The sequence below is a fragment of the Carcharodon carcharias genome, chromosome 11 (genome assembly GCF_017639515.1).
Source record: "Carcharodon carcharias isolate sCarCar2 chromosome 11, sCarCar2.pri, whole genome shotgun sequence".
NCBI lineage: Eukaryota > Metazoa > Chordata > Chondrichthyes > Lamniformes > Lamnidae > Carcharodon > Carcharodon carcharias.
The window spans coordinates 96673857-96697064 of record NC_054477.1 but is presented as its reverse complement, the minus strand read 5'-3'; the positions used below and the strand labels follow the sequence as shown (position 1 = coordinate 96697064).

Genomic DNA, 23208 nt, shown 5'->3' with positions numbered 1-23208 from the left:
GAGAACACTGACAAGAATTCTGTTTTTTTTGTAATATCTGTCTTTGGGAAAGTGCCCAACTGCTTAAGGAACTATTTGCCACAGCAGCACAAGTGTAGTGTGGAGCTTGAGGTTCGGCCTGCACACTTGGTGGTTCACAGTGATTCGGTTAAAACACTTAAAAACAGTGAGAGTTTAGAGGCAGGGGGAAAGAATCCAGAAGGGATGGCAAGGGAGAATCATAGAGGAGGAAAGAAACAAGATATTTTCTATTAGTAGGGTTTTAATTATCTTTCTGTGAAATTTAAAATTTTTAAATGAATGTTGCAGTAATTTTGTGCACGTAAATTGAATGCATAACATTTAATTTGCTTGATCCTTATTATGATTACAACTTAATACAATGTATTCTTGCTGTTAATTCAATTTCAAAGCATTTTAAATAATGTAACTTTAATCCATGTAAATAAATACTTGGTGTGTTCAAAAAATGGAATTTGTCCTCTAAATCTTAATACCACTGCCAATTGCATAATTTTTGATTTAACATGTGGTTATATTTAGGAATTTACCTGATGTTACCTCAGAGGATTTTAGGAAAATTGATCTTTCACTGTACAAGTGGATTCACTGGGAGGTGAGTGCTGGCTCCAATATTGATGTTTTATAATGGGCCCTTTCATCGTATGCTGCTGCTACTGGCATTGCTATAATGGAAATGAGATGGCACTTTCCCAGGCTTTTCTAGAGCCAGTCGTGCTATATTTGTTACAATGGGCTTGCAATGTCTCACTGTTTCACTTTGACCAAGAGCTTGTTTTTGATATGTTTGAAGTAGGAAAGAAAGAGTGAGTTGGTTGAAGAAGAGGCCTAAAGTAAACATGTGGACCTATATAATTAACATCACTTTAGTGACAACATAGTCTGAACATTTTTTGTTGTTTAAAGGCAGATTTTGTATTCTGCTGATCTCTTCCTAACATTATCCAAAGTGCCAATTTGAAATCAGGATTTGGGTTTTGTATACAATCATCTGCAATGTGGTTTTAAAGTAACCATGATTTGCAAGGATCCTAAAAATATAGAAATTGCTGTCTCAAATTGCCAATAGATAACATTTCAGCAATTTATGTCCCTTTAAAAATAATATTTGTTAGTCCCCATTTATGGGATTTAGTCATATTATTAACCCACATATCAAATCAAATCGCTATATTTTGCTTATAAAATGAGGCTGGTGAATTCTGCCCACTGTTATTTTCTTTGAGTCATGTGAAATATGGGAAATCTTACTGAGCGTTCAGCTTTAAAAAGAGTCGTCAGTCTTACAAAATTCCAAGTTTTCTGTCCCGACAGCTTCTTGGTCATGAAAAGAGCTTAACTCTAAAGATTTGAAACCTCACCCCACTCTTCACAAATATTTATGCCCCTCCCCCAACAACAGGTTCCTGGCCCTGACCCCAAATGATAGAAACATTTCTCCATATCAATGAACACAGCCCAACTGTTCCAAAATGTTGCCTCCTGCAATCCTGGCCTCAACACTTGAACATTTTTCTGCAATAAAGTACTAACCACACCCCATGTTACTTTTAAATGTTGCTTCCACCTTCTCCCATTCAAAACTATTTCCTCCACCCACCTATTTCCTGATTATGCTCCCAACCAAACCTTTCAACAAGCTATGTGTAATTCCATAGACAATCCAGTAGTCTTAGAAAAAGCACAACAAAGCTTGTGATTTCCATGGATCCTTAAATCTACAACCATTTTCCAATCTACAGTTCCCTAACCAAGCAACAATGGAAGCCTTAATATGAGCCTTAACAGCAGTTAAAATTTGTGATCTTAAGAGGGCATAACTGCACTTTAGCAATAGAATCATACTGTGATTACGTGGTATTGCAGTCCAGTGCTTATTTAACTCAATATATACAACATTGAAAAGAGGTTGTTAGCTTAAAAATAGACACTGAGTGGTTGAATTCTTAACCAAATGAGTCTGATTTCTCTCCTGGTGAGATGCAGGGACGGGCCTATTGAACAAAGAACCACTTCTGCTTGTCTTTGTGTTACATACCACTTGGGAAATGAAGCCTGGTCGCTGGTGAATGGGAAAATGCTTCCTGTGTATTCCATCATTTTCTATTTTTATTTCAGAGCTTCAGCATTTGCAGCTTTTTTCTTATTTCTGCATAAGGTAGTTTGTTACATTGAGTACTTACAATTTTTACATGTATCACTGGTAAATAAGAATTGCTAGTTACACAGTTTAAAACTTATTTTTGCCTGTAAAAGCAGATCTTATACCACACGGTACCTGCTGGTGGCACTACTGAACTTGCTGTTTTTAGCAGCACCACCAGCAGGCTGTTTATGATCCTGCATCTTTGATTTTGGACCACTGTCTAATATTCTTGATTTTGCACATCTATCACCCATTTGCGAACCTTTATTTTAACTTTATATCTATATTGAACAGTGGACAATCAAATAGCCAGCAGCTTTTTAACAGTGATGGTGTCACTCTTCATCCCCTTCCAATATCCCAGGATTACATTAGGACCAGAGTCAGTATCATATATTGGACCAGATGTTGCTGGAGTGGGACATCTCTTGCACCATGGTCCAATTGTTAGAGTTACAATTGCACATTTAGGTTTTCAAAAATTTTGCCCACATAGTTTCTGGGATTGTGATCTGATAACAGCATAGTGAGAGCAAAGGACATTTAGGACCTTGGTGAATAGTGGGACCAATGTTGTATCTCAGTAGTCAGTGAGATTAAAGGATGAAAAAAAAACGTTGGAAGGAATGAGGAGGAGAGTGGATTAGAGTTGGTGAATTCAGCGTCAAATCAAACATAGAAGGTCAAATGAAGAGGGAAAGAAAATTGGAATAAGGGCAAGAGAATAGACAATTATGTCTACAAATGCAGCAATTTAATGAAAATTGCGGAGAAGTTAAGGGCGAGATGCTGTATTTCAGAAGCCAATGGTGGAGTGGTGCAAATCAACCAGCATCTTGTGGCAATTTGTAAAATGCTGGGTATCTCCCCCTTGCCACATGCTGTTAGCCAACTTGCAGATAATAACAGCATGTGTTGTTCAAATGCCATTATTTTTTCAGCAAATTCTGGGCCAACAAATTATTTGCTTCAGTGACTAACTTAGAAGTCCCTGGATTGCTGACTTCCTGTTTTCTTTGTTGGGAAGTTATGTCATCCACCAATGAAGATCTGCAATACCTTCTCCCCCGACCTCATTTCTTCCAACTTTCACATCTGTCATCCATATTGTGGAGTATACAACTCCAGTAGTAAAAGCCAGATGGATCATCAACTTCCAGCCTCCCATCAAAGCTCTTAAGGAGTTATTCACGTTGTCTCTCATATCCTTGTTTGTCAGTGTACTTTATTTTAAAATTACAAAATATCAACAATAAAACATGTGTTTTATAATTATCATCGATATCTAGGGCAGAAATGCATCTGAGCAGGTTGCTATGATACACCAAGTTGAGCAGTTCAATGCCACTGTGCCAGCAGAGCATCGAATTACCACCTCTGTGGAGATTGAGAAAACAAGAGAAGAACTTTACCAGCTCTTTGGGCATGGAGATGTGGTATGTTTTACTTAGAAATGTTAAAGAATAAGCCATTATATGAACTGGGTAAATTAAACTGACCTGTTTATTAACATTAATAGTATTTCAATTTATGTAACATTATATTGCAGTACCACATCTCAAAAGTACTTCATGGAATGAATTACCCTTAAATTTTTGTGATTGGGTTTTTTTGTGGGTGAATAAAATAGCCATGATCCAGCAGCAAAACCCCACAATCAGCAATAATGGGATTGAGCAGTTGACCAGGGTTTTTATTGTATTAGTTGACAGAGTGGATAGGAGTGGGGTCCAGACATCAAATTAAATTCATGATCTTCTTGCAATAGCATCATTTGTAATGCACACCCCAACTGTTAGAACAAGCAGTTAGCACCTCAAAAGACCTGAACTCCCGCGGTGAGGTGAGAGTGGCTGCCCTTGACATCAAGGCAGCTTTTGACCGAGTGTGGCATCCAGGAGCCCTAACAAAACTGGAGTCAATGGGAATCAGGGGGAAAACTCTCCACTGGTTGGAGTCATACCTAGCACAAAGGAAGATGGCTGTGGATGTTGGAGGTCAGTCATCTCAGCTCCAGGAATCAGTGCAGAGGTTCCTCAGGGTAGTGTCCTAGGCCCAACCATCTTCAACTGCTTCGTCCTTCCATCATAAGGTCAGAAGTGGGGATGCTCACTGATGATTGCACAATGTTCAGCACCATTTGCGACTCCTCAGGTGCTGAACAGTCAATGTCCAAATGTAGCCAGACCTGGACAATATCCAGGCTTGGGCTGACAAGTGGCAAGTAACATTCGTGCCACACAAGTGTCAGGCAATGACCATCTCCAACAAGAGAGAATCCAACCATCACCCCTTGATGTTCAATGGTATTAGCAAAGCTGAACCCCCCACTATCAACATCTTGGGGCTTACCATTGTCCAGAAACTGAACTGGACGAGTCATATAAATACTGTGGCTACAAGAGCAGGTCAGAGGCTAGGAATCATGTGACGAGTAACTCATCTCCTGACTCCCCAAAGCTTGTCCCCTATCTACAAAGCAAAGTCAGGAGTGTGATGGAGTACTCCCCACTTGCCTGGATGAGTGCAGCTCCCACAATGATCAAGAAGCTGGACACCATCCAGGACAAAGCAGTCCACTTGATGGATGCCACATCCACAAACATTCACTCCCTCCACTACTGACGCACAGTGGCAGCAGTGTGTACCATCTACAAGATGCACTGCAGAAATTCACCAAGGGTCCTTAGACAGCACCTTCCAAACCCATGACCACTACCATCTAGAAGGGCAAGGGCAGCAGATAGATGGTAACACCACCACCTGGAAGTTCCCCTCCAAATCACTCACCATCCTGACTTGGAAATATATCGCCATTCCTTCAATGTGGCTGGGTCAAAATCCTGGAACTCCCTTCCTAACAGCACTGTGGGTGTACCTACACCACGTGGACTGCAGCGGTTCAAGAAGGCAGCTCACCACCACCTTCTCAAGGGCAACTGGGGATGGGCAATAAATGCTGACCCAGCCAGCGAAGCCCACATCCTGTGAATGAATAAAAAAAACGTTCTTGCTGAGTACTGCAGGCCACCTGCAGAACATTCCAGACAATGAAAGCATTGTTTCAGTACCAGATGGTCTCATCTATCTCATTTTGTGTGGCAGCATGTCTTTTATTGTATTCATGCTATGAATGTGTGCATTAGTTACACATCAAAGTCACCAGCCATATAGTCAATGGTTAATCAGTAGCCACCCTTTGTGGTTAGGTCCAATGTACCTGTCACAATGGACTGCCACAAAACAAAGGCATCATGATTGCTGCCAGGATACTGGACATTTTCCTGTATGATTCGTTGCCTATGGTCACACATCAGCTGGATGTTGATGGGAATGGAATCCCTTTAAGCTGCAGTATTGGGTGAAGTTAACATGCCACAAAGCGATGTGCGTGCATTCAATGGTCCTTTGCACCAAGGAGAAACCTGCAACCGTGATATAGCCACATGCTCACTCCTCTTGCTTCTCTCTGGTGGGTGAGAATGAAATTTAGTTAGCTCTCAATGAATAGAGTTAGGAACCTCACTTACACAATAGTGGACAACAAACTGTGAGATCTTGCTAATATCTCCAGCTCCAGCCTGGAAAGAGCTAAATGGAGAAAAGTTTATCGCCACAGTCACCATCAAAGCCACTGGCAATGCAATCCTTGCCTTTCTTTGAGGTTGCAGTTGGAGTTACAGCAGGTAGCAGATTTGAGTGAGGGTGTCCTTACAGAAATGTAAGTGTCACATACATTGTTCCTCACTGAGGTTCAGGTAAGAGAACTACTCATTGAACACCCAAAACAGATATGGCCTCCTGCTGGGAACCTTCCTCCCCCTCCAACTCCTCCCTCTTCCATCAGTTATCCTGCTTTGTTTGACCACTGTTCAGTCTTCCAGCCATGCTGTTTTCCAAGGGGAATGCACAGAATCACAGAGTTGTTACAGCACAGAAGTAGGCCATTTGGCCGTCATGTCTGCATGAGCTCCCCAAATGAACAATTCATGTAGTGCCATTCCCCTGCCTTCTCCCAGTAACCTTTCACATCCTTCCTTCTCGGAAAACAGTCCCAGTCTCTTTTGAATGCCTCAACTGAACCTGCCTCCACCACAATCTCTGACATGGTGTTCCAGACCCCAACCATTTACTGCGTGAAAAAGTTTTCCTCATGTTGCTTTTGCCTCCTTTGCCAATTACTTTAAATCTGTGCCTTCTCATTCACAATCCTTTCACGAGTGGGAATGGTTTCTCCCTATCTACTCTGTCCAGATCCCTCATGATTTTGAATACCTCTATCAAATCTCCTCTGAGCCTTCTCTTCTCCAAGGAAAATAGTCTCCAATCCATATTCATAACTGGAGTTTCTCTTTTCTGCACTCTCTCCAATGCCTTCACATCCTTCCAAAGTGTGGCACCCAGAACTGGACGCAGTATCCAGCTGAGGCTGAATTATTGTCTTATACAAGTTCCACATAACCTCCTTGCTCTTGTACTCTAGGCCGTTATTAATAAAGCCTAGGATACTATATGCTTTATTAACCTCTGAACCTGTCCTGCCACCTTCAATGACTTATGCATATATATACCCAGGTCCTTTTGCTCCTACACCTCTTCAACGTTTTATCCTTTATTTTATATTGTTTCTCTTAGTTCTTCCTACTGTTATGATTCCAGCTGAGGTTACCACTGGACAAGCCTGATCCCAGGGTGGAACCCAGCTTGATAGATCATAATCGTGAACATAAAGTTCACAGTAAATACACAATCCTTGTAGACCTATGGCGACCTGTGGTCAGACACATCACACTCTGAAACCAAGAGACAGATGCCACCCACACAGATGCTATGGATCTCTCCTCAACCCCCCTACCCCCACCCCACCAAATGCTTGTCACACTGTGAGCCAACCAGTCTCACTGAACTTCATCTTTCACATGAGTTTTTCCAATCTCCACTCTCCAAAAACTTGCTTTAGCACCTTCTCCCAAACAGATGCTTTCTCAGACACCTTCCACAAGGGTTCACTTCCAGGGCTTTGAACTCTCCTTCTGATGTTCCTCTTCCCTGGGTCAGCACGTACATTCAAGCTGTCTTCCACACACTCTCTCACTGACTCAGCTGTCAACAGTGCCACTGCTTCGCATGCCCATGGCAAAGAGATGCAGACCTTCAGTTGCCTCTTTGGACCTTCTTGCCTCTTGCAAGCTGTTCTCACTTTAAATCTGCTTTCTGCAGCTTTTGTCTCTTTAAATCTTGAGCTTGGAGCCTTTCTGTCTGCCCTTTTCCAGGTTCCTGTCCTCCTTTTGACTAGAAGGTCTTCTTAGGACTTTCTTCTGTTCCACTCCCCTGGATTTTGGGGTCTTATCCTTAGCTGGCTATCTGTCTCCTAGGCTGCATGTCTGGTAGCTATCTTCAAAACCAGCTGAACTCCAGCAGCTTCCAAAACAAACTGCCCTTTCTCTTCTTCTGTGTGTGTCTGGGGGAGGGACCTGCCTCTCTGGTCCTCTGTTTTTAGGCAACAGCCCAATTCTTCCACCCTTGTTTGCTTATCTTAACTACAACAGTGGTAAAAGCCTCATTAGAAATGCAAGCGCCTTTTAAATGTGAAACTAAAACTCAATTTGACCTTTTCTTAACACACAAATACAGAAATACAAATCAAACTTAAAATAAAGCTAAAACTCATTCATAACACCCACAAATACCTACATAACTTACTTAAACTCTTTATTTGCTCCCACTACCAAAATTTCTCCACCTTGAACTTTATCTGTCACTTGTTTGCCCATTCCTCCACTTGTCTATGCCTTTTGAAGTTCTATACTATCATCCTCACAGTTCACAATGCTTCCAGGTTTTATATCATTCGCACATTTTGAAATTATGCCCTGTACACCAAGGTATAGGTCATTAATATATATCAACACTGGGCAACTCCACTACAAACCTTCCTCCAGTCTGAAAAGCATCCATTAACCATTACTCTGTTTCTGGTCACTCAGCCAATTTCATACCTACGTTGCTACTGTGCCTTTTTATTCTATGAGCTATAACTTTGCTTACAAGTCTGTTGTGTGGCATTGTATTGAATCCCTTTGAAAGTCCATGTACACCACCTCAACCAGTCATCAACCCTCTCTCTAACTTTCATAAAACACCAGCAAGTCAGTTAAACACAAATTTTCCTTAACAAATACGTGCTGGCTTTCCTTATAATTGTGTATATCCATGTGGCTATTAATTTTGTCCTGAATGATTGTTTCTAGAAGTTTCCCCACCAGCAAAGTTAAACTGACTGGCTTGTAGTCGCTTGGCTTATCTTTGCACTCATTTTTTGAACAATGATGCAACATTTGCAATTCTCCAGTCCTCTGGCACCACCCCTGAGTCTAAGCAACTCTGAAAAATTATGGCCAATGCCTCTGCAATTTCCACTCTCACTTCCCTCAGACCCTTGGATGCATCTCATCTGGTCCCGAGGCTTTATCAACTTTAAGGATAGACAACCTATATAATACCCGCTTCTTATAAATTTTAAATCCTTTTGGTGTATTAATTACCTTCTTTTTCACCGTGGCCTGGGTAGCATTTTCTTCCTTGGTAAAGACAGATACGAAGTATTCATTTAATACCTCAGCTAATCCCGCTGCCTCCATGTGTAATTTTTTTTCATCCCTAATTGGCCCTATTCCTTCTTTTACTACCCTTTTTATATGCCTATAGAAAACTTTGGGATTCCCTTTTATGTTGGCTGCCAGTCTCGTTTCATACTTCCTCTTTGCTTCTGTTATTTTTTTTTCACTTCCGCTCTGGACTTACTATATTCAACTTGGTTCTCCATTGTATTATCTATCTGACATCTGTCATAAGGATACATCTTCTTCTTCATATTAACCTTTATCTCTTTAGTCATCAGGGAGCCCTGGATTTGCTCGCCTACCTTTTCCTTTTGAGGGAATATACATTGACTGTGCACTATCTACAGACCGACTCCTGATGGTAGTGGATAGCCCCACTCCACTCTCACTCTTCCCCGCTGTTCACCAAGTTTAACCTTGGAGAAAGGAAAAGCAATACTTATCAACTCACAATTTACCAGTGATTTAACAGTTTAATTTTTTTTTCTTACTTCAGTGTTGCTGACCTGCTTCACACTCCTCCTGGTCTCTCCATAGTGATGCTGACCTGCTTCACATTCCTCCTGGTCTCTCCATAGTGATGCTGACCTGCTTCACACTCCTTCTGGTCTCTCCACAGTGATGCTGACCTGCTTCACATTCCTCCTGGTCTCTCCATAGTGATGCTGACCTGCTTCACACTCCTTCTGGTCTCTCCACAGTGATGCTGACCTGCTTCACATTCCTCCTGGTCTCTCCATAGTGATGCTGACCTGCTTCACACTCCTTCTGGTGCACAGTGATGCTGACCTGCTTCGCACTCCTCCTGGTCTCTCCACAGTGTTGCTGACCTGCTTCACACTCCTTCTGGTCTCTCCACAGTGACGCTGACCTGCTTCACACTCCTTCTGGTCTCTCCACAGTGATGCTGACCTGCTTCACACTCCTTCTGGTCTCTCCACAGTGACGCTGACCTGCTTCACATCCTTCTGGTCTCTCCACAGTGATGCTGACCTGCTTCTTACTCCTCCTGGTCTATTCACAGTGATGCTGACCTACTTCACATTCCTGGTCTCTGCACAATGATGCTGACCTGCTTCACACTCCTCCCGGTCTCTCCACAATGATGCTGACCTGCTTCACACTCCTCCTGGTCACTTCACAGTGATGCTGACCTGCTTCACATTCCTCCCGGTCTCTCCACAATGATGCTGACCTGCTTCACACTCCTCCTGGTCTCTCCATAGTGATGCTGACCTGCTTCACACTTCTCCCATTAAATGCCTACTGGTGAACCCATCTTTGGGAGCAACTGGTTTGTGCAGAAGTCTGATGTCAGCAAAATGTCCTTCAGGTCTTGCCGCACCACTTGCCACACCAGTCCTTAGACGTTTGATACTTGAAACAACTACTGAAAGAACCAAATACAGTCAGAAGATATCAACCAGCAACTATCCTGTAAAAGGTGCTGAAACGTGCTTAGTTGTGTATGGTGAAAATATGCCATTAGCTACAATGTTGACCTCCAAAATGGCAGCACTGGCATCAAATTATCCTTTGTATGCTAACTGACTTTATGATCTGCTTACTCTACATACCCCCAGTGGGTGTTCACAGCGCACATTCCTGAGCTTTCATGAATATGGTGTCCAGTGCACCTCACACCAGAAGTGTTTGCATGCATCTGGGATACCACTTTGGGCCTGAAATAGTGGCCATAATACTCGAACAATGGATGAACTGGAATTTCATGCTGTATGTCCCTATAAAAGGTAAATGTGCTTTGGTGAGAAGGGAGTTAAGTGAAAACTGCTGCAGTATTAGGCCTTAAATGGGTACCTTAAAAAGGAATAGAGAATATTGTCAGGAAAAATATCTTCAATGTCTTGTTTAATCTTGGATCTGTATAGTCCAAAGTTACAGTTAAAAAGGAAACAGATGAAAGATATGAAGGCTACAATTCATAGTGTTCTGAAATGTCACGGTGATTTCGAATATGAATAGTGGCTGGTGCATTCGTTTCAAAAAGTCAGGATATCTCTGTAAGGCAACAGAATGGGGAGTGCAACTTATAAGAAAATAGCTTGGACATTAGGATGCTATTAATATCATTTTCAGGAAGCGAAGAATTGAGTTAAACATATTTTTAGTGGCCATTACTATGTTTGTTATGAAATATCTGAAACAACCTTTAATAAGAATATAAAGAAAGAATAAAATCCATCAAATTAAGCAATGCCTGCATGTTTTCAAGATAAATATACTTTTTTTTGTCTGCGTGCATGCCTTAGGTTTTTGTCAGCAAAGATGTTGCCAGACATTTTGGGTTTAATTCGGCATCAGAAGCAGTAAAAGGACTTTACAACCGAGTAAAGCCAGGGTAAGTACAACCAGAGACATGAATTCAAGTGTATTTTCTGTCACAATCCATTGATATAAATAGGATTTTAATGAAAAATATATGATGCAAATAGGGCTTTCTTATCACACTGTCATCTGTCCTCCAGGCCATTGCAACAGACATCTGTGGCCAAGTATTTGCAGCAGTGGGATTTGAACCCTTGTTCCCAGAACATCAGCCGGGAGCTCGGGATTATTAGTCCAGTGTCATCACCGCTATGTCACCATTTCCCCCCGAAGGTGCCTTCAGAAGATGTTTTTTATTCATTCATGGGATGTGGACGTCACTGGCTAGGCCAGCATTTGTTGCCCATCCCAAATTGTCCTCATTCAGAGGGCATTTCAAGAGTCAACCACATTGCTGTGGGTCTGGATTCACATGTAGGCCAGACCAGGTAAGGACAGCAGATTCCCTTCCCTAAGGGATAATAGTGAATCAGATGGGTTTTTACGACAATTGACAATGGATTCATGGCTGCCATTAGACTTTTAATTCCAGATTTTTTATTGGACTCAAATTTCACCATCTTTGGATTGGAACCTAGGTTGCCAAAGCACTACCCAGGGTCTCTGGAATACTAGTCCAGTGACAAAATCGCTACGCCACCACCTCCCCGAAGTATTTTTAAAAAAATACTTGTGGTCACAGCTGCCAGGTCATGATTATGGAGGGCGTGGGCTGGGCCAAGGTTGTGACCCTGTGGCAGGAGTGAGGCTATAAGTATCAGAGGGCTCCCAGATCCCCCAGGCCAGCCACTGGCAAGCCTCCTCCAGATACCTGCTGGGAACCCATCCATCACCAAGAAAATCCCAGCAGCGTCCCCAATCTGCTCACAAGTGGGCACTTGAATATTCAAATTGTCTCCCCACTGATGCCAGGCAGGTAGCTCTTGCTGCTTCCACCCCGCTTTTGGCAGGAGCAGCTAGGGCAGGAATGCGTCAGCCTGACAATCCAAATCCCTCCTGTCCTACCTTCCTGCTAATCCCACCATCAAAGCTGCCTCAGTGGGACCAGAAGCTTCCACCCATTGACTCTATACCTTGATATCCTTCTTATAATGTGGCAACCAGAATTGTATACAGTCCTCCAAATGTGGCCTAACCAAGGCTCGATATAAGTTTAGTTTAACTTCTCTACTTCTAAATTCTATTCCTCTAGAAATAAACCCTTTAGCGTGGCTTGCTTTTTTATAGCCTCATTAAGCTGAATTTTTAAGATGATCTAGTATCAATCGCTTTGCTTTTGGTACTCACAGTCCCAGAATGGAATTTCTCCTTTGGCGTGCGGGAGCAGGCCCCACACGTTGGCATGTAAAATGACGCGCGGTAACGTCAGGCCAGTGTCCAGACATCACCACGCGCCATCGCGATATTTTGCTGGGCGGGTGCGTGATAATGTCCAACACGCGCCCGCCATTAATTAACGGGTCACTTAAGGTCCTTGAGGCACCAATCGACACCGATTTTTCAGCACCCGTGCGATCTTTGGGTCGGGCACGGGCTTTTTCTGGGGTCTTAACCTTCAGGTCAGCACTCGGCAGTGAGGAATCTTTTTTTGGGCCTGCAGGTTTCAGGAAGCTTTCCCTTAGCCTGGGAATGGGAACTGAACTGTCCACTGGAGGAACCTCCTCTGAGGCGGAAGGGAGGGCTAGAAGCGGGAGGAGGCCAGGAGTCCACATTCAGCCTCCAGGGGAGCAACCTTTGGGAGTACAAGCGTAGGCACGAGGGGTGCAGGGTCAAGAAGTAGTCTAAGGTGGAAGGGGCCGCAGAAGACATCACAATCCTGCTGCCAGGGTTTACAGGCGGCAAAGCAGCTACCTCAATATGTCTGAGGTGCAGTGCCAAAGGAGGCCCCATCTCTCACAGTCAGCTATATCTATCAGATGATAGGGCCTGAGATCTTCACTAACTGTGTGGGTGGACACCCCATGCCAGTGGCTCTGAAGGTCACTGCTGCCCTCAATGTCTATGCCTTTGGCTCCTTCCAAGGGTCGGTGGGTGATCTTTGCGGTGTCTCCCAATCAGCTGTCCACACTTGTGTCAAGCAGGTTCCAGACGCTCTGTTCAGGTGTGCATTGACCTTCATCCACTACCATTGGGACCAGGCAAGCCAGACACAGCGAGCCAGAGGCTTTGCGGCCATTGCTGGCTTCCCCCGCATCCAGGGTGCTATAGACTGCACACATGTGGCCATCAAGGTGCCAGCAGGTGAGCCCGGTGCCTTCGTCAACAGGAAGGGCTTCCACTTTATGAATGTGCAGATAGTGTATGATCACAGGATGCAGATTCCAACAGTCTGTGCAAAGTACCCAGGCAGCTCCGACGACACCTACATCCTCCGACACTCCCTGGTGTCGGGGCTCTTCAGTGCTCCAGCCCAGCTGGATGGATGGCTGCTGGGTGACAATGGCATTCCCCTTAGAAGGTGGCTCATGATGTCTCTCTGCCATCCAGGAACAGAGGCTGAGCAGCTCTACAATAGGAGCCACGCCTCCAAAAGTGCTCTGGTGGAGAGAATCATCGGCCTTCTTAAGATGCGCTTCCGATGCTTGGACCGCTCAGGGGACGCACTCCAGTACCCCCAGATCGTGTATTGCTGATAGTGGTTGCATGCTGCGCTCTCCACAGTCTTGCGCTGGAAAGGTGGGACGCAGTGGAGGATAAGGAGGTTGATGCAGTGGCTGTGGCTGCACACGATGGACGCAGTGATTCCGAGGATGAACATGCACAGGGACATGCTGAGGGGGTAGCTGCTGACCCGGGTATACTTCAGGGAGGCAGGGACACCCGGAAGGCTTTAGCTCAATGAACCTGCAGCTAGCAAACCACATTTGGACCACCAGCACAAGCCTGGGTTGCAGGCTCAATACTCGACACCTAAGTGCAAAATCTGCCAGGTTAGGAACAGTCACTAAGGGCCTTGTTAATAAAGCTGAATGTTCAACAAAGCACTCATTACTGTTTTGGAAACCATACACTTGCAAAAGAAAAGAGGCATCCTCAGGCATGGTGACATATCTGAATTTATCCTGTCAAGCAAACCAACTTATTCCAAAAAAAGGAGAATAGTGTTACCAAACCAAGCAAATCATAAGGACCTCATCTTGGGCCAACACAAAAGCACTCGTGAAAAACCCTTGGTGAGCCTAAGATGCCTTATGTTTTTGTTTCCGGGTGCCACGTCCTGGTGCTGCCCCATCGCTGGGAGTGGCATCTGAGACAGCCTGCTGACTCTGCTGTCCTGTTGGTCTCAATGACCTTGGCAGTTGTCCTCTGGCCCGTGGAGCCAGAGCTGGCCTCACCTGGGAGGGAGCTGCCAGTTCCACAGCTGGCATTTCCCCAGTCGCCACAGCCTCACCGGATGCCATGGTCACTGGCAGAGGGGCAGAGGAGCTGCCACCTTCATCCGGAGTGCCCTGAGAGGAGCCTGCAGAGACACCAGGCAGCGCCAACGTGCAGTCGCTTTGGACCTCCCTGCTCACAGTGGATGGATGGTCACTGAGCTGGGTAAGTTGATGCCCAAACCATCTCCCACACTGGCACTGACCAGCTGAGGTGAATGCCAATGTGAGGGCTTGCTGGTTAGAACACATCCCCAAGAAGCCCTGATGGGTCTCCTGGAGGAGCCTCTCCACAAGAGTCGCCACTCTCTCCATGGAGGATGCAGGGCGCTCGGACATGTGGCTCATTGCTTCAACGATCGTCCACGTAGACTCCTCCACCATGGAGACCAAGCCAACCATAGCCTCATGTATCTCCTCCAAATGCTCCTGCACACCCAGCTGCATTTCCAGCAGCTGCTGCATCGCAGACAACTCCAGAGGCACATCATCAGGCACCGACTGAGCATATGCCTGGTCCCCTGCAGTCCTCCGACAGGTGGCGCCATGGGCACTCTCTGTCTCTGCCAGCTCCTCCAGTGACTGTGAAGTGCCCTCCTCACTGTGCCCCAGCACACCAGCCGATGTTTGAATTCCCACTGAGGTGTTCGTATCTGCGCTGGTGCCTGCCTGGCAGGGATGGTGTGATGCTGGTGAGACTTCAGGGCCCTCAGGTGTGAGAGGGGGCCTCTGCTGCTCCTCCTCCTGGCCCTGCTCCAATGATGCTGAAAGGAAGAACAAGGACAGTGGATCAGTTAACGTGGAGACAATGTTAAAGTGCATCCCTGTCCCCGGATCATTATGCGCTCATCCTTCCATAAGCAATGGTCAAGCCATGTTGCAAAATTAAATCAATTAACATTCAGCAGTGCTATGGCTGTTGAGAGAACAATGCTGACCTCACTGTTGGGCAAACATACCTGGCCGTGGCACCCCAGCCTCATCGACACCAGTAGACCCTGGCGCATGGCGCCTCTCCAGATCCAGGTCCTCCTGCTCGAAGCGGCTAAGAGTGGCTAATCTGCCGTGTTATGAGCATTCTTCTCCTGAAAATGAGAGAAGAGCATTGATTTGTGCAAATTGTACATGGACTCTCTTCGCCTGCAGCCCACCCCAACCAGAGTGGGACATATCAGGGCTCCACAGCCTCCTCGCCCCAGTGCTGCTGAACACTCACACAAAGATGCTGTGCCTGCTCCACAACCCCCCCAACTTCCCTTGGAGTTCACACTAGGCACCACACGGTATATCCTTCCATAGCAAGGAGGCACAAGCACGTGGAGTGCAGAGGGCAGCAGATGGTTCGTTGCCACAGCACCTTGAAGCTCCCCTCCCAGTATGTCATCACCCTGACTTGGACATGTCCTGCGGTTCAAGCACAACGCCTAGATGCAGCTCCTCCAGGTTGCCCTCAAACCAGTCATGTGGGTCTCAGTGTACCACATGCTGCGGGGGCAAAATCCACCACCCTCTCAGGCTGACCTCAGCATGGGCAATATCTGCTGGCCCACCCAGCAAAGGACAAATGCCGTCAATGATTCAATGCAGTCACTACACTCAGTCTTGCGGGGGGTGGGGTGGGGTGGAGGGGACTGCAGGTGGCGGGGAGCAGTGGGAGATAAGCCGACCTGTTGGGTTACATGACCAATGCCAACATTGTCTTCACCCTTCCAGAGCAGAACAAGTCGTTGAAGCGCTTGCGACACTGGATCCAGGTGCGCCACAGCACGTCACAGGAGCTCATCACCTCCACCACCTCCTCCCAGGCACATTTCATCATGTGGGGGGAGGGCCTCCTCTTCCCATCCAGGGGAACCGCCGTGCTGTCAACTCCTCGGGGCGGGCACTAAGCCAGTCATCCAAGAAATGGGGCAACACTGTCTCCCCAGCCTAGCCTGGCCTGCTGCTGTACCCGCCAGCCTGTTCTGCTCTGCTGGCCTACCCTACCCTCTGGACTGGCCTGCTCACCAGAAGCCCTCTGGTGAGCCCTTCCAATTGCCATTGTGAGCAGCTTTGCAAAGGCTGCCAGCCCTTCAGGTAAACAGGCCGCCAGGTCGCCATTAGACCTGGTGGAAAATGCACTCCCTCCGCCGCCCGCCCGCTCCCGCTATCCTTGGGAGTCATGCACTACGCTGGGTGGGCCTTAATTGGTAGGCCTGCGTAAAATAGCGGCATGGACCCGATCGCCCGTGCCCGCTCCGTCTCCCCCCCCCCCCCCCCCCCCACCGAAAAGCAGAAAATTCAGCCCCTAGTTATTTTGATAAAACTTCTCCATAAATTATTACCCTTTTATAAAGGGTTAGAAATGAAATTACCATTGAAAGTACAAAATGACATTGTAATGGTCTGTAAACTTGATTCTCTTTTTGTCCTTTAGTGCTTACTTAATCTGTGCCTGGGCTGAGAAAGGAGCTGATGCAATGGGTCCTGACGGAGTCTTTCATTCAAATGCCTTTCCTCCTGAAAAGCTTGTGGATACCCTTGGAGCAGGAGATACATTCAACGCAGCTGTATTACTTTCACTGTGTAATGGTGGGTGACTTTGATATCTAGTTTTATTTTGGAGCTAAGTAGTCATGTATAGTCATATTTTGTGTTAGGGGAGGGTGTGGTTGTATTTTAATGAAGCTAAGTTAGCTTTAAGAAGAAAAAGCTTTCTCCAAAGGTAGAATTGTCCTTTATGCACATGAGTTGGAGATTATGTTGTTCTGCTGTTTGTCAAGGCAACCAATGGCTTTTTAAAGTTAATACTCCACAGTGATGCCCAACACATTGTACAGTCGACACATAAGTTATACATTTTATTTATTCTTTCACGGGATGTGGGTTTCACTGGCTAGGCCAGCATTTATTGCCCATCCCTAATTGCCCATGAGAAGGTGGTGGTGAGCTGCCTTCTTGAACCACTGCAGTCCATGTGGTGTAGGTACACCCACAGTTCTGTTAGGAAGGGGGTTCCAGGATTTTGACGCAGTGACAGTGAAGGAACAGCGATATATTTCCAAGTCAGGATGGTGAGTGCCTTGGAGAGGAAACTCCAAGTCACTTGTGTACTTGTGAGTCATCATTTGGTGAGTTCCCCATCTCAACCTGGCTACAAGGGAAGAGAGGAGACAAGATTCTTTTCCAGAGAGACAGAGAGAGAGAGAGAGGGGGAGAGAATCAAATTATCTCAGATTTATTGGGTTATTTACTTCTCTCCTTGCTTCAGCTAATACTATTTTGAATGAAGGTAGGATTGAGGACATGAAAACATCCTTTAAATATTGAGACATTCTATCCTTGCCCTTTTTCTTTCGTTAAGGCATAGACATACATTGTGAGATAGTACCTTGGGTGTCACTTTGCTCAAGTCAATGTTTATATTTGGAAAGTGGGCGGAGTTATTTGGTTGTGGATAACATTGCAGTCAAGCTTGATCCTCTCCTCACGCCGATACCCATACATGCAATTGTTTTTAATACTAGTAATCACTAGATTAGGAGTGGAAAGGTGAATGAATATTCCTTTCCTCAGCCAGAGTCACTGAAGCTAATTGTAGTTCGCTCCCAGGACCACCCTGCCTGAGATCAGTCAATTGAATACAAACCAGCATCTTGGACCTTCCATATTTAAATTGCCTAGTAACATATTGCATATTGTATTTACAAACTAAGCAGCAGGAATGCTATTTTTGTGGGATTCTATAACATTGCCATATGATCTTGTTACTCAAAGGGTAGAATCTTGTGGAGGCTATGGGGGGCCTTGGCTGTCAGCTGGAGGATCTTTCGGGATGGCCTGCGACATCTTGTGCCACTCAGGCACACGACATGTCAACGGCAGAAGTCCTGCCAACTAAGATCTACCGGCCAATCAGAGGCTATCAACTCTTACTCAGCAGGGCCACTCTCAAAAAAAAACCCACAAGAGCAGGTTAAAACCTACAGTGGCGCTCTGAGATCCTTAAGTGGGCATTAATTGAGATCCTTAAGGGTCTCAATTGGCAGCAGAGCTGGAAGGCTGTCCACAAGCCTTCCTGCCATGGACTTAAATGGCGTGGACGCAGGAAGATGTCGACACTCTCCACCCTCCCACCCAATTAAATGCCCCCCGTCCCTCGCCACAAGACTCACCACAAGGGAAGACACAAGATTTCACCTTCAGTATTTACATTGATTAGAATATGACTCGAAAGTAAAAAGAAAAGATCACAAAATGCTTGATTCTTAAAGTTATGTGGATAAACTGGTTTGTAATGATATGCAATGATTAACATGATACTCTGTGCTGTGATTTTCCTACAGGCAAATCTATCCAGGAATCATTGACGTTTGGATGCCAGATTGCAGGGAGAAAGTGTGGGATTCAAGGATATGATGGAATTGTCTGACGAGATATGTTGGAGGAATGAATAGTCACATGTCATAGAAATGAGAAAGGTCTACAGAAGAACCTAGATATTCACTCATGCATCCATCTGATATGCAAATTGATAATGGTTTTGATGATTTCCTTTGATTTTAAAACAAACACAATAATTAAAATTCCAAGAAATGAAGGGAACAGTTAGGCTAGACTGAGAAAAACCATTTATGCTGGTTGGAGAGTCTAGTGTTAATTATATATTAATTGTATGTAGGTGGTAGATATTAAATGAGGATTAATTTGTGCTCCCATAAATAGGAACAGACTAAAACTGAGGTTATTGAATTAGGAGGTGCACATTTGTAATGTGTATCCCTGTAAATAAATGCTTGTAGATGTGTGTAAAGATTGGCTCCAGTTCTATCCTTCACTACCTGGCTTTCTGGAGTATAACATTCAGGGTTAGACTACATAGTTCAAAATATAGAGTTAGCCCTTTCAGGAGTGAAGTTAGGAAACAGCTCTACATGCAAAGGGTGGTAGAAATTTGGAACTCTCTTCTGCAAATGGCAATTGATGGTAGATCAATTGTTAATTTTAAATCTGTGATTGTTAGATTTTCATTGACCAAAGGTATTAAGGGAAAGGGATGGGGTGGAGAGGAGGAGCTGGTTGCAGTTTGGCATGACCACATTGAGTGGTAGAACAGGCTTGAGGGGCTAGATGGTCTACTCCTATTCCTATGTTCTTTTACTTGAGAACATAGCAATTGCTGAACGAAGACCATAGTCATTCGAGTTTGCCTTCTACCATCCTGATAGCCACATGATATAATAATAATAATGAAGTTGTTGACTAAGCATAGCAATCAATCTCTATCAATTAACCTACAACAGACCCAGACATGGGGCATGGAAAACTCCATGTGGCAGGAAGCTTTGGAAACCGTAGTTCTAAAGTCATCTGTTCCAGCTTGCTACTCTAAAGTTGAATATATGAAGATGAAAGTTTGCAATGTAGTGAATCCACTGAACTTTGGTCTCTAGATCCAAAGACATCACTAATTGACTTGAATTGTAGTTGGTTCCTGAAAAGTGAGTATAATGTTTTAGTCACACATGGTTGCTTGCATACCTGGCCGTGTGACATCAGTTTTTTATTTGGAAATCTTGTAGTTCAATAAACCGGAGGATCACACTGAATGTTGGTAAGATTTGATAAATCCAGGTGTTATTTGGTACAAAGAACTTCACCCACTTCCCTTCCTATGGAATTCTAGTGTGGAAGATTGGGAATGTTAGTAAGTAGAACAAATTAGCTGATTATTATTTTAAACATTTGTTCAATCAATGGAGGAATTTGTGCATTTTGGATTCCACGTTTACAAATAATTCATGTCAAAATTACAACTGCAACAGCAGTAAGCAGTTTACAATATTGTTGGTTCACCATGCAAAAATTCCTATTCCTTATCTGAGATCCATCATTGAAAATTTTAAACACTGTAATATGTCATTTATACTTCTGTTTTTACCTTGATCAGTTATCATATAACAATTTTTGATTTCCATTCCACAATGGAAGTAATGCATAGAAAGTTTCAGAAAATATTGTCAAAGGCATACAAACAAAATGCAGAGTTCAGGGTGTATATTCTAATGTGCATGCACTGTTAAAATCTGTCTCCATACCTGAAAATGTGTATGGACTATCAGTTCTATGTACATCATATGGCTATGTTCACTACAGTAGTATGCAAAAGCATATGCTATAATGTCTTTGTTCACTTTAATGCCTGCTTACAACCAATGCATTTTGTGTACAGTATCAGTTTTATCTGTGTGCGCTCATGTTTCATTACAAGAACTATACTGTCTGCCTGCCAATTGCCATCTACATACACTGTAATGAATTTGTGCTGTTAGCATTTGTCTCCATACTTAATTTTGCAGACTGTGATATAACTTTGCAGGAAACATTCAAAGCTTTGGATTGAGACACTGGGCTGAATTTTACTGCCTTGTTGTGGTGAGGTCAGTGCCACAAATTGGGGAGGGCCATTCAAAAGTCCATTGACATTGGCAGGACCATAAAATCCCTTTAATGTAAAATCCTGCCTATGAGCTCCATTAGGATTGGTATCTGAAAGGAAATTTATGGGCAGAATTTTCCCATTGTTGGGCAGGCGCAGGCCCAACCCGAACGGGAGAAAAATAGTGCGTGATGACTTTAGGACGCTTGTCTGACATCATCACACATTCGTGTGATATTTTGGCCTGCTGGCGCACATGATAGGTGGCAGCGCGCCCGCCGACAATTAAGAGGCCTATTAAGGCCCTTAATCAATTAATTGGATTAAATTTTTCGCTGCCCATCCAACCTTACGGTTGGCAGGCAGGCGAAAAGTCCAAGTGGCCTTTGCAATTTTTGTGAAACCTCATCCACGGGCGGGATGAAGTTTCAACCATTGATTAAAAAAACAATAAAAACTTCTTAAACTCATTTTTAACAAGTCCCTGCTCATGTGACAGAGTTACTTGAGGGGACACGTTTTCCTTATTTTGACAGTCTTTATTTTTAATGTCAAAAATCTTCAGCTCCCTGAGGCAGCTCTGTGCCTTCAGGGAGCTTTAAGTGAGTGCACCTGCATGCATACGCACATTTCCACACTCACCCTGCTCCTCCCACCCCCGCCACCCAGGTAGCACTGAGCATTTCAGCGTGCGATTCATGCTGGCTGGCCATTAATTGGTCAGCCAGCGTGAAATCACGGTTAGGGCCCGATCGTGGGAAGCGGTCGGTTTTCTGGCCGCTCCTAGGCCTGCCTGCTGCGCGCCCGTCCAATGAGATAAAAATCCTGCCCAATGTTTCACAGTTACAACGTTCCTAACACTTTTACCAAAAAAGGAGCCAACCAAAGTCAAAATAAAGTAACTGAACAGAAAATATGGCTGGGATTTTATGAGATGGCAGTGGCACCGTTCACCAGCCAGTAAGGTGGGGATAAATCTACTCCGGGTGGCCATGGAAGCTCTGATAGGATTTTACAATCATCCTTGCAATTAATTGCCTGCAGTCAAGGATTCTGCTCCTTATTGAAAAGAGGCCTCATTCCCAAGAGCTGTTGGCCAGTCGATAGGCTGGCAGCTCTTCACTCCCAGCAGTGCCTCTGGGAGCTGGGACTGCAGCAGAGCCTGACCAGCAAAGATCCAGGATACCCCAGAATTAAGTTAATTTCTTGGGCTCGCCAAGAGCCAGTCAAGCTGTCTCTGGGAATGGGGTTGATGGTGAGTATGGAGTGGGGGCAGGAGGGGAAAGGGTCTTTCAGTGGAGGCAGCCTTACCACGGGGAGCGGGAGGGACTTCTGTGAAATGCCAGAAGTGGCGGGAAAAACCCTTAAGTTACCTTTAATTGGCCACTTAAGGGCATCAGTTGCTAAATTGGCTAAGGATGGGGAGCTGTTACCCTTCTTCTCCACCACTAGTAAAATGTCAGTGATGGCGGGAAGGCAATGGGAACACCACTTCCTTGCTATCCCATCAGATTTTACACCTCCACCTCCCAGCATGCTCCCTCAGGCCCTGTAAAATCCTGGCCTAAGTTTCAAAATATCTTGAGACAAAAATATGTGTACGCACATTTTGTGATCCCTTGCATTCACTATTTTTTTAATTTACAAATTGCACTGTCTCAGTTTAACACTGGTAATGTCACTATAATAATCACTCACTAATAAAATTAGTTCCACAACATGAAAATGTTTTATGCTACACTGACGGTAAACAAATAAGTTTGTCCGGATAGTGGACAGCGTTCTTAGTTTGGATATATTTGGTGTAAGATGTGATCAGTACCAATAACAGTATTTTGTAATCAATGATCTGGATTAAGTGTCCCAATATTTTTTTTTACATTTTTGAAAATTTATCTCCTCCTTGGCTAGTAAATTTCCAATTCCAAGGCTTAGGTGCTTTTCTACAGAAGAGGGTAAATTGGTGGGTGAGTCAACACATGAAACTCAAACATATCCCATTGAAGTTGCTTGTCAGAACATGATGACAATCATATACTAAGGGGATACTCAGAGAACAGACTCAGCATTTGAAAGGGCTGGGGGAAGAAGGGAGGAAGCAGTAAATCCAGTGGATAAATGTAAGTCTTGACTGTTTCTAGAGAAATGGACAATTCACATCGAGCCACTGACAGGGTAACTGTGCCAATTTAAAAAGTCAGCAGTTGTAACATACTCAGTGGCTGACACATTAGACCAGTGAGTATTGTTGGCTGAACTTCTGGGGGATCTATCTTGATC

The 23208-nt window shown here is 44.5% G+C and overlaps 1 protein-coding gene across 3 annotated transcripts in view; it reads left to right on the top strand.

The window, feature by feature from the left end:
- Nucleotides 1-21205, top strand: part of khk (ketohexokinase) — a 60623-nt gene extending 39418 nt beyond the window's left edge. For all 3 annotated transcript variants that reach the window (XM_041199959.1, XM_041199957.1, XM_041199958.1), the window contains 5 exons: nucleotides 544-616; nucleotides 3457-3603; nucleotides 11061-11149; nucleotides 16927-17081; nucleotides 18836-21205. In XM_041199959.1, coding sequence (XP_041055893.1) covers nucleotides 544-616; nucleotides 3457-3603; nucleotides 11061-11149; nucleotides 16927-17081; nucleotides 18836-18921 — 550 coding nt within the window. In that variant the 3' untranslated portion in view covers nucleotides 18922-21205. The remainder of the gene's footprint in view (nucleotides 1-543; nucleotides 617-3456; nucleotides 3604-11060; nucleotides 11150-16926; nucleotides 17082-18835) is intronic.
- Nucleotides 21206-23208: the final 2003 nt, after the last annotated feature.